Source organism: Rhinolophus sinicus, chromosome 18 (genome assembly GCF_057876585.1).
Source record: "Rhinolophus sinicus isolate RSI-liver-muscle chromosome 18, RSI-T2T, whole genome shotgun sequence".
Classification (NCBI taxonomy): domain Eukaryota; kingdom Metazoa; phylum Chordata; class Mammalia; order Chiroptera; family Rhinolophidae; genus Rhinolophus; species Rhinolophus sinicus.
The window spans coordinates 113,962,140-113,974,653 of record NC_142518.1 but is presented as its reverse complement, the minus strand read 5'-3'; the positions used below and the strand labels follow the sequence as shown (position 1 = coordinate 113,974,653).

The 12,514-nt window shown below is 40.4% G+C and overlaps 1 protein-coding gene across 1 annotated transcript in view; it reads right to left on the bottom strand.

Moving 5' to 3' along the window:
* Window positions 1-7,966: 7,966 nt before the first annotated feature.
* The window catches only part of YIPF6 (Yip1 domain family member 6), a 25,087-nt gene continuing 20,539 nt past the window's right edge, over window positions 7,967-12,514 (bottom strand). The window contains exon 7 of the mRNA XM_019753611.3: window positions 7,967-12,386. Coding sequence (XP_019609170.1) covers window positions 12,268-12,386 — 119 coding nt within the window. The 3' untranslated portion in view covers window positions 7,967-12,267. The remainder of the gene's footprint in view (window positions 12,387-12,514) is intronic.

Sequence of the window (12,514 nt, the reverse complement as noted above, 5' to 3'; positions counted from 1 at the left end):
GAAACATGTGGTATTGGATTGGAATTGAAGGTATCAGTAGGGTTTTTAATACATGTCTGTATCTGTGTTTATTCTAGCGCCATGCTCTGAGAACTCCATCTATATTGGTTTCATACCATTGTTCATTAAAAATGGAGAAATGGCTAATTTCAGGACTGGAGCAAAGAAAATACAAATGAGCCTTAAACACCTTGGTGCACCAAAAAGTAAGGACATGTTCAAAGAATGGTGGGGACATATCAAAAGGACACAGGAGCCAGTTTGAAGGGGCTTCTACTAGTCAAATCTGGGACAATTAGAGTATCAAAATAAATGATGAAAGTAACATAATACAGCCCACATAATAAATAAGGATTCATGAATCCATGGGGACACAAATAAATGAATAAATGTATAAATGGAGATGAAAATGCTATTCCTTAAAGAATGCCAACTGATAAATGAGGAAGTAACACTGGAATTAGAAAATTGTCACTTGGCAACCATCATAGTAATGAGTGCTTCAAGCAAGAATCAATGGATGCTGAAACCAGTGGGTAAAAAGTCTGATGAGAAATAGGATATTTACTTGGTCTCAAAGTAGCTCCCTACAAGCTAGTTATTAAATACAAAGGAAAGTGTTGTACCTTTATAGAGGACAGACTTGGCAAACACCTCAATCAGGTAATCAAACATTACGAGCAACGGGACAAATAGACATCATGTACCTGACGCTAGGTTGCATTGAGAAGGATAAAACATCAGCTCTATAGCACGCTTGATAAAAATGCAGAACCCAAATATAATCCCGAGGGAACATCACACAAGCTCAAAGTGAGGGATATTCCTTCTACAAAATAAATAGCCTGCATGCTCCAAAAATGTCAAGGTCATGTCAAGAAAGAGAAAGAAAGACAGGACAACTGATCCAAATTAAAAGACTGGATTGGATTCTGGACCAGAAAAAGAATTTATTTTTATTTTGCTATAAATATATTAGTGAGTCAATTGGTAAAATCTGAGTAAGGTTTATATATTAGATAATAGTATTATATCAATGTTAATTTCATGATTTTGATAATTATACTGTGCTTATATAAAAGAATGTCTTCATTCTCAGGAAACTGACACTGAGGCATTTAAGAATAAAGGGGCTTCATGCCTGCAACTTTTTCAAATGGTTTAAAAATCTCACACACACACACACACACACACACACACACAAGATAGATAATAGATAATAGAGTGAAGACTAACAGGAATTCTTTTAGTATTTTTGCAACTTTTCTGTAAATCTGGTATCATTTTAAAATAAACATTAAAAATCTGGTTGGGAGATGGTAGGAGGGGCTTGTGACTGGCAGGCTTCATTTTGGGATGATTGGGTGGTGAGCTGGTCAATATACTGGGAAACGCCAAAAAATCAGAACATGGGGGTATTTTTTCTACAGTTTGTCAATTTCTTTAGAGAAAAGTCCTTCAAGTTTTTGGTCAAAGGGTAGATACCTGACTGCTGAGAATGAGTGAAGAAGTTGTTGGACTGTCACAGGGTGATAGGCTTCAAATACTAGTACCTGTCTTTCCTGCCTAAGTTCTAAGCCAATTGAGAAATGAAACAAAGGAGAAAAGCATATGCACAGCAGAATGCCATCTTTCCACTCATCAAGTTAGAATTACAGTATGACATACTTCGAGGCCAAATTAGCTTCCTAACACTGAAGGCCAGAATTAGAGAGGACTACCCCTTGTCTATAGATGCTGGATCATCCCAGGCCTCCTCATAAGAGCAGGGCCTGGTCTGCTGAGGTGGCTGCAGTGATTCATTTAGTAGCGTTCTCTGTGGGTAGACCCCTCCCAAGAAGGAGGGGAGTGGAAGGGGCCAGACTAACCCACCTTGTTTCTCCTTCTAAACTCAACAATTAGGGTTGTGGGAAAAGGATGAAGTATTTAGGAAATTCCTTCTCCTGGAAAGCAGGAATGGAGTTACTTCTTATAGTGAGGGCTGAGCTCTTCTGTGTACAGGCTTTCAACACCCCATCTTCAGCCTCACTTTCCACATCTGCCTAGCACCAGAACTGGCATTTTTAACACCGACACTGAAGGACAGGAGGAGAAGACCCCAACAAGTACAGAGAAGTGGGAGGAAGGCTTATTAAGCCGAAGCTGTGCCACATGACGCACAGAGGAGTCAAGTGCCAAGGAAGAAGTGGTTGTCAACAATGTTATGTCACTGAGGGGCAGCAGGATGCTCAATACTGGAGGAAAGCCTTTGGATTGCGAGTCTAAACCGGGTGTCAATGATGTGTGGCGAGAGGTGAAGGCAGACACCCCAGTGCAAGGGGTCAAAAGGGGTGGAACGTTCCCTTCCTTGTGTCTTCCTCCTTTACCCTCAAAAGCATCCTAGGACTGGCCCGGTGGCTCAGGCGGTTAGAGCTCCATGCTCCTAACTCCGAAGGCTGCCGGTTCGATTCCCCCATGGGCCAGTGGGATCTCAACCACAAGGTTGCCAGTTCAATTCCTCGAGTCCCGCAAGGGATGGTGGGCAGCGCCCCCTGCAACTAAGATTGAACACGGCACCTTGAGCTGAGCTGCCACTGAGCTCCCGGATGGCTGTTGGTTGGAGTGCATCCTCTCAACCACAAGGTTGCCGATTCCCGCAAGGGATGGTAGGCAGCGCCCCCTGCAACTAGCAATGGCAACTGGACCTGGAGCTGAGCTGCGCCCTCCACAACTAAGACTTAAAGGACAACAACTTGACTTGGAAAAAAGTCCTGGAACTACACACTGTTCCCCAATAAAGTCCTGTCACCCCCCCCCCCAAAAAAAAAGGCATCCTAGATGTGCCCTGCCTTCTCCCAGCAAAGGTACAGACTTTTTTTCTCCTGGCCACCTCACACTATTTGAGCTTTCCTCCCGTTTCTGGCCCCGTTCATGTGATGACACAGAGGAAGGATGTGGTAAGAGGCTGGCTCTTAGGTCAGTGCTGATCACATGGCAGCGGTGCCCAGGCAAAACTTTTTCCATCCTGGTTGTTGACAAAAATTGACAACTGCTTCACCCAGGCTAGGCCAGCGTTTCCCCGCTCCCAGAGAGTTGGGTTTCAGTTCATAAAGACCTGTGGTCCACCCACCTGACAGAAGCCATGGAGAAGCAGCATGGACGGGAAAGGGCACTGGCTCTGAAATCAGATAGGGGCTCGAAACATACCTCTGCTATTTACCACACGAATGGCACTGGGCAACATACTTAATTTCTCTGAGCTTTAACTTCCTCAGCTCTCCAGTGGGAATAACATCTATCCATTCACAAATATTTACTAAGTGACTAGAATTGTGACCAACACGGGCACGTCCTTCCTGAGCTGACATTCTAATAGGAAAGCAGACATTGCCAAAATGATCACAACAAATGTTAACTGCTAAAGGGATGCACAGACAGGGGACTTAGCTTTTATACGGAGAATGGACTTACTAAGATACCTGGAGCTGACCAGGTAAAAATGGAGGGAAAGGGAGAGCATCCCAGGTGGGGAAAATCAGTGTGCAAAGACTCAGAAATAAGAGGGAGTATGATGTTTTGAAGGTGAAAACATTTAAGCATCATTGGAGGAAAGAGTGCAAAGGGGAGTGAGATGAAAGTGGAAAGATGGGAAGAGGACAGATGTTAATGGGCCTCGAGATAAAAGATTTGGGACTTTTTAACCTTTGTACAGTAGAGAGAGCAAGGTCTGTTTTTTTTTTAATTTTTTTGGTCTTGTTTTGTTTTTCAATGCAGTGCTACTAAGAGTAATGCCATCAAAAAAGGCAGAGTAAGGAACATCAGAAACTCTTTCCTCCATAAAATTCACAAGAACACTAGCAGAAATGATCAGAATTAGCTATTTTCAGAACTTTGGAAATGTACTGAAAGTTTCCAACAATTAGAGGAGTGCTGAGTCAAGACAGAGGCTACATCTGAGTTAACAACAGCACACTGCACGGCATTTGAACTTTCCCTATTACCATACCCGCTTCCCAGCTCCACAGTAGCCTTGAAAACTACCAGCCCACAATCCCAGTGAAAGCAGAGCCTGGGAGGGGCAGAGAAGATGGGAGTCTGTTCTGTACAGTAGCATTCTTGTATACTACTGAAATAAAACAGATATTAACCTGACGTAGGCTGTTTTAAGTTAAAGTGTGAATTGTAATTCCCAGTGCAAAAAGTAAGAAAATAACCCCAAATTATAGTAAAAGAGATAACAAGGGAATTAAAACCATACACTGAAATTATTTATTAAACATAAAAGAAGGCAGTAATGGAGGGCTAGATGCATGTGAAACAGACAGCAAAATGGCACATGTAAATCCTACCTTAGCAGTTCTTACACTGAATGCGAACGGTTGAAACACTTAGAAAAAAGGCTTAGATCTGCAGAATGGCCAGAGAAACAGGATGCACCTATGTGCTGCTTATAACAGATACACTTTACATTCAAAACACAAATAAGTCGAGAGTAAAATAATGGAAAAAGATCTACCATGCAAACAGTAATCAAAAGAAAGCTGGAGTGGCTATATTAATATCAGACAATATAGAAATGACAAAAAATTGTTACTAAAGGAAGGACACTTCATAATGAAAAAAGGCTCAACCCATCAAGAAGACAGAACAGTTAGAAATATATCTGCAAAGACTAAACTAGCCTCCCTAGTAAAAGCAAAAAAAAAATCTGAGGTACATGAAAATCACAAAACAGAAAACTTTAAGATGTCCTCTCTGGAGTCTCTTTCATAACGGCAAGAATCTCACTTATGAGGGCTCCAACTTCATGACTTAATCACCCTCAAAAGGCCCCGTGTTACACCACCATCACATTGAGGGTAAGGATTTCAACATATGCATTTTGAGAGGAGGCAAATATCCAGCGTATAGAATGAAATGAAGGTAAAGCAGGGCTTACAGGCAAATTTATAGCTATACAAGTCTATATTTAAAAAATAAGAATGCAAGACAATAATCTAAATTTCCAACTTAGGAAACCATTAAAACAGCAAAGTTATCCCTAGCAAACTGAGAAAAGAAACAATAAAGATTAGATGGGAAATAAATGAAATAGAATATAAAAAACAAGAGACCCCAAAGTTGGTTCTTTGAAAACACCAAAAATATTGACAAACATTTAAGTAAATAGGTGTGTGTGTGTGTGTGTGTGTGAGAGAGAGAGAGAGAGAGAGAGAGAGAGAGAGAGAGACAGAGAGAGAGAGAGAGAGAGAGAGAGAGAGAGAGAGAGAGAATGAATGAATGAATGAAAATTCAGGGAATATAAGTTTTATAATCTTCTAATTTGTATACTCAGAGACTCAGGACTACATTAAATTGATAAAGCAAGAACAGGCTGCCACAACAAAAGAGTAATCATGGATAGGAAAGATTCCTTGGAAATTAAAAAAACAATTACATAAACAAACACAAGTTTATAATATAAAGTCAAGGAACACAGAGCAAATACACAAAAAGCTAATAAAACAAAAGAAAAAAATTGAGACATGGAGAATCAATCCAGTAGAATCAAACAACTATTCAATGTTGTTTGAATAGTGATTCCTAAAAAAGCAGACACGTAGAGGTGATATAATAACTTTAAAAAAGCTAATTTCTCAGAAACGAAGACACAGATATTTAAGTTGAAAGGTCTCACCAGTTCAGAATAATTTAAATTAAAAAAAAAATCAACACTTATCCCAGAAAGAAAATTACGGGCCTAGATGATTTTGAATTCTATCAAATATTTGAGAAAGGAATAATACCAATCTTACACAAACTCTCTCAGAAAATAGGAAGGAGGGAACACTTCTCAATTTGTTTTATGAGGCCAGAAGAATTCTAATACCAAATCAGGCAATAGTATTACAAGAAAATTAGATACCCATCTCTACCATGATCACAGATGCAAAAATACTTCAAGTATTAGCAAATCAAATTCAGCAATATACTAAAAGGATTTACACTGTGACCAAGTAAAGTTTATCACAGGAATACAGCGTTCGCTGAACATTTAAAAAAATCAACCAATTTAATTCACCGCTGTATTAACAGAATAAAGGAGAAAAAGCACATGATGAGTTTAATAAATGTAGATAAGGCATTTTACAAAATTCATCATCCATATATGGTAAAAGTCTCTAGCGAACTATCACTAGAAGGGAACTTTCTCAATCTGATAAAAGGCATCGATCGATGAAAAATCTACAGTGAAGAGATAGTAGTGAAAACAAAAAACTTTAACAGCAAAAGCAAAACTAGGGAACGATTCTCCCCTAGTATTTGGGACAAAGCAACGGTGCCCCTCTACCACCATTTTAAAACATTTTACTAGAAATCCTAGATGATGCAACAGCGTAGAAAAAAATGTGAATAAAGATTAGAAAGAAGAGTCTTATAGTAATTTTTGCTCCAAAAGACACATTATAGCTGATTGTCCGGCTAGATCTTATTTTGGGGGAAACACGGTAATTGTTCCCATAGAAAATCTTAAGGAATCTACCAATGAACTACTAAAACTATTAAATGAATTTAGCGAGTTTGGAGGATACAAGGTTAATATACAAACTTCTAATCTATTTTTATATACTAGTTATATAAAATTTGAAAATACAAACCATTTTATCTATAATAGTATCAAAAACATAAAATCCTCAGATATAAATATTAACGAGACACGGAAGACCTCCACAGTGAAAACTACAAAGCATGGCTAATAAAACTTAAAGACCTAAATAAATGGAGATACATACCATGCTTATGGATTAGAAGACCCAATATTGTTAAGGTGCTGGTTGTTCCCAAACTGGTCTCCCTAATCAAATTAGAAAGCTTGTTCAGGAGAGGTCACCGAGTTTGTGGCCAAATTTGATACGGAGATTAGTATGCATCCCTATTACAGTGGAACCCACGTACTATTCATTAATTTCCATTAGTCAGGCATCTCAGGAAAGAGAAGTCCAGACCTACTGTCCAAGACAATGGAAAAATGACCCCAAAGGTATTCCACAGGTCCCTAGGGCTGCCCCTCCCATCATAGGCCCCTAGTGTAAGGGCCTGGTGGGCAGAATGATTTCAGGACTGCTTCCTGTCCTCCTGTGCTGAGATCACCTGCCCCTGTGGAGGGTACAGGCAGTATACCTGGGCTGCATACGTGTAGTGCCATGTCTGCCAGTGCATAAGGTGCATGGCCATCCGCACCTAGATTGTGAAGGATGGAGCCACCTGGATGTGCAGGTGCAGTGACCCAGTGAATGCTCAGTGGAACCCGGCCATCCGCACACCTGCAGACCAGGAGGGCCACCCTTGTGTGTGATTCCAGCCTGAGAGAGTGATAGGCCTGTCACTCAATTCCACGAGAGTGAGTGAACTGTGCCCAGCAAAGCCGTGTGGGCAGGGCTGTCCCCAGTGTATCCAGAAGGCACCTTCACCCCAGTGGGCCTTAAGGTTTTGGACTTTCTTGGGACCTGTTTGATTTCACACATTCACAGCAGGAAAGCAATTTCTCTCAGAAAGAATTCTAACTTGAGTCTCACCCATATAACAGCTAAGTGATTTAGATGAGACTTGTGGACTTCGTTTTTTGAGTTGGTAACATACAAGGACATTCATTTTTATTTAAAAAAGAAAAAGACCTTGGAGTCACAAAACCTGAGTTTCAATCCTGGCAGCACCACTCACTATGTGATTTTGGGCAACTGATTGCACCTTTGATTTCCAGGTTCCTCAAGTTCAAGAAAATACCACCAACCTCCCAAGGCTGCAGTTATCCGAGGACGTACTGCTACAAAGCAGCGAATCCAGTGCCTGGCATATGTGATTTGCTTGGTACATGCGACTCCCTTTCTAACTTGCTGCCAGTGAGGCCTCCACATCCTTCGATTCTGTGTGATGACAACATAGCCCATCCAAACAGTACACAGCAAATCTCTTCGAGTTTTTCAGCACCAGAACAGGCAAACACAAATTCTCCTTTGCCAGTGTTTTTTTATTTGCACATTTAACATTCACAAACAATTTTACAGATTTATTCTTTTCACAGGTTCATTATTTATAGGAAAGACCAGGATTAAAATGGGGTATTGAAGAGTTCCAACACATTAGCAGCAATGACAGTACAGGGGACAAAGGCTCTGAAAGAGAGAACAGGACACCAGAGCAGCGAGCGGCCAATTCCTACCAGGCAGGAGCCCACTTCACTACAGCCAAGCCCATCCTGTTATTTCCTCCCCCACCCAGTTTAGCCCAAAGCAAAAAGTGTTCCAATTCTCACACCACTGCTCTCTGAGCTCTTAGGAACAGAACTAGTGCTACAAGCAACCAGCTGCTTCCTTTGACTATAAACACCTGAACAGGCAGGTTACATTTTGATGCATTAGCCATCCCTCTGGGAGATTTAAAAACAGGCAGAAGTTGTTTGATTCTTAAGACGAGAAGAGAGAAAGGGGAGAGGTGTGTGTATGTGGCAGTGGTGGAAAGGGAGGGGAGAGAAAAGGGGCTCAAAGATGGAGGGGGGAAGTAAACCCAATTCTTCCCAATGTAGAGCTGCTCTTGGGTTTTTCTCAGATGCTGCTAATAGAGTGTTCTATTATATCCAGGAAAAAAGAATGTGAGTTGATTCCATTTAGTCAGTGGGAGGGTGTGATGGGTAATAACAAGGAACTCACCTTGGGGAGCGGGTAAATTCATTCATGTACATAACAGTGCAACCCCAAACTGTGTCCTACTATGAGAATCTAATGTGTTTTTCCAATTTTAAATCAATTTACTGTGTGACCTTGGGCAACTATTAATCTTTGTGTGCCTCAATTTTCTACTTGTAAAATGAGAATTGTAGCACTTTACATTGCATGAAAAGTACTTAAGAATAGCGCCTGGCCAAATCAATAGAAAGCAGACTGGTGGTTGCCAGAGCCTTGGGGGAAGGGGAAAAGGGAATGACTGTTAATGGATATGGGGTGTTTTTGTGGACTGATGAAAATGTTCTAAAATGAGATAGTGGTGACAGTTGTACAATTATGTGAATATACTGAAAAAAAAATGACTGAATTGTACATCACTTTAAAAGGGTGAATTTTATGGTTCAGTGTATCTCAATAATGCTATAAAAAAATTCTTAAAAAAATAGAATAGTGCCTGGCACACAGTAAGTGCCCAATAAATGTTAGCTATTATTATTAGTAATATTATTGTGATTATTATTATTTGGCCGTCCTATGGCCTAAGTAAATCCCTAAAAATTCCTTAGTTTTAACAAAAGCCCACAGAATCTAGAAAACAATTTCTAATTTACATACATGGATTAACATTCACATGTATTTCTATTTAAATTGCCTCAGAAATGAAGTCTGAGAATCACAACTTCAGTATTTTACTCTGCAATGAAAGAGCTGCATGCAATGGACATCTGTTCACATCATGACAGGCTTTAGATAAGCTCCACTGGCTTGATGTTACCCACAATTTCAACATAACAAGAGATTTTCATCTCTAGGAGTAAGTAAGTAAATAGAAAATCCAGTAGATAGGTTATATAAAGTACACAATTAAATTTTCAAATATAGGCTTGCCAGCCTTCTAATCACATTTTGGGGGACAGTTTATAAAAAGACAAATACAGTAAACAGTCTCATGCCCTGTGACCCCACCTCGCCCAACAGAAAAACCCCACCACAATGAAAAGACCCAATTCAACTCACGTAATAAGCCTCTGAGGAGGTAAAAGACTTGACGAATGACTGACTTTTAAGACTACACGGCACATTTAAATACATTCACATCAACTGCATTTTCATAATCTGAACAGCGATTAAACCCAGTTTTCACCTTTGTGACTGCTAAAGAATATGACAGTGAAGTCTCAATCTCAGGCGCAGGAGCAAGTGATACACCGCGACCAGCAGTGACGCACCCTGTCCGGCAGTGATACACCGCGTCAGGCAGTGATGCTTACACACTTGCGTTTCATCTGAAGCATGAAACTTCCCAACTCCTGGCACAAGGTTTCCTCTGTTGGAGTCTGGGTTCCATTCTGGTCCCCCTTTCTACAATTAGCCATGTGCCTTTGCAGCGAATCAGGAAAGCTGTGTTGAAGGTTACAAGGTCCAGATACTTAGGTCTTCTGTTACTGAAAGCAATGCACTTTTTTTGCATATAAGAAAACATTTATGCCCTGAAACTGACCACTCGTTTTCAGAAAGATAATTTCCATTTTATCCCCCTTCAAATCAAATAAAGCCATTCCCTAAGTCTCTCAAGAGCAACAGATTAATACACAGAACAAGCTGCCTTAACCCCCACTATGTATAACCCCCTCCCATATGCACACACACAAGCCCCCCGAGTTGTAGTGTTAGGAGTTTCTCACCAAATATTCAGCCTGAGTAAAATTCGATAAAGACTTAATTCCCTTTTGAAAAGCATGGTTATTTCTGTAATTTTACACTACTGGACAGATTATGAAACAACTTTGGAAGAGAGATCTTTTTAGCAGAGGTTAGAACATTTCAGACAATGGATATGGATGATAATTTAGGACAAATTTCAAAATTAGGACCAGTTCTAAAATATTCTTTACCAATTCAAGACTAAAATCTGAGCTTAGTCCTCGCAGAGTTTACTTTAAAATGAAAAAGGGAATTTAAAATAAATACAAATATATAGCCACAAACTTTGGACAAGGCTGGGACAGAGGGGACCAAGTTTGTAACACTTTTGTACTAGAATATCACTCCAAGAACCCAACTGTCCCAGTGCTGTTCATTGCTTAATCTGGGGATGGAGAACATGTTTGTCAAATGATATATCTATATGTAGGTAGTCCTTAAATACAAAATGAATAAATAAATTCTACGATGAAGAACACTCGTGGAATAAGACATCCCTATCTTTGTCAGTAACTGTATTTTTTCAATGACAGTTTCCTGCCTGACTCCTAGGATTTGTCTATTAAGAGTTCTTCAATGTGCAATTTATAGAAGCAGCAGCTCACATTACCTTAAAGGAGCCTGTTGAGCTCAGAATCAGCCTGTCCCAGACACTCTGCTCGCTGGAAAGCCTTCACACTTCCATACTACTACAAGTAGACACAAAAAAACTCGTCTAAAGGAGAGCTAATTAGCTTTAAAGTCTGCAACCAAGGAAATGAATTGCTACTCCTCAGCCTAAAAAACACATGTAATGAAAAACCTGCCGAGGCCAGTATGAAAAGGCAGCAGCTGTAAAGCCAAGTCACCCTACATCACGCTCTAAGTGTCTAGATGTCCTGTGAATCAGCCCTCAGAACACGAAATCCCTCCGATGAAATGCAGGCTTTGGATTTAGCCTTACTTCCTAGATGGGGGCCAGATAATAAGGAATAACGAAGAATTCCTTACAGCTATGCTGTCTCCAAACTGCCTCATTCCACCTTTAAGAGAAGGTGCCCACAGGATGAGATGTCTTACGGACCTATCAATCGTAATTTCTGAGGTCTCCTACTTGGATAAGTTCAAGCACTGGACCACTGAGAGCTTCAGGCAAAGGAAAACTACATGCTGATGCTAACATCTTAGCTTGCATATTCAGAGCTAGTGAGTGAGATTAAAAATAGTGTCACCGAGGTGCTACTTAGCATGGCCGAAAGGGGACTATACAGAAACAGTACGCTCTTTATATATCTTCTGCTTTTTCTTTGCTTTTAAAACAAAAAGTGCAAAATTTTCTATGATCAAAGTCTGAATACTGGTGAATGCACATTTGCTCCTCCCACACGTACGAACCCCTCTATTAACCTCTGTCATTGCCTTTTTAAACTTAAGAAATAAAAGGAAATGGACAGAGATTATCCGTTACTTCTTCTAGTAGCAGGCATAGTTTAACAGTCATAAGGCAATGTGTTTCAGAGCTGCACCTGACCCGGTATTCTGAAATTGAAAATAGTTATCAACGCCATAGTTCCTCAACCTACAGGATGTATCTGTGTGCTTCCAGTCATTGGTTATTGCCCAAATGGACCACAGCGACCCCCATCACGTCTTAAGAAGGAATTAAACTGTGTGTAGTATGCACACGTATTTTAAAGAAATAACATTGTTAAGAGGGAAAGGACAGCCTTTCAAACATCAGTTCCTTACACAAATGGTGACGGAGCTTTATGGCTCTCTTGTAACCCCCTCATGTGGCCAGATGCCAAGTACCTCCAAGATAGACAAGAGGCAAAACTCCATGGTGAATTGCACTGTTCAGATGACCTTTCAGTTCACTGGTTTGGAATTTCCATTTCCTGATTTACTTAGGAGTGAAGGTGAGAATCATCCAACTGATGACAAAATAGAACAAGAAAACAGGATAGACGGCAAGGGCTTTGCGGTTTGGAGGTTGACTGTCAGCAAGGAAAGCTGTAGAGGCTGAACAAAACAAAACGAGACAAAACAGAGGTTGAATATGAGATCATCGTACCTACTAAAACTCGCTAACTGTCGTGTGCTCGCCATAGTCTGGAACAGAATTATACTAGTAGCTCCCGCATATCTGT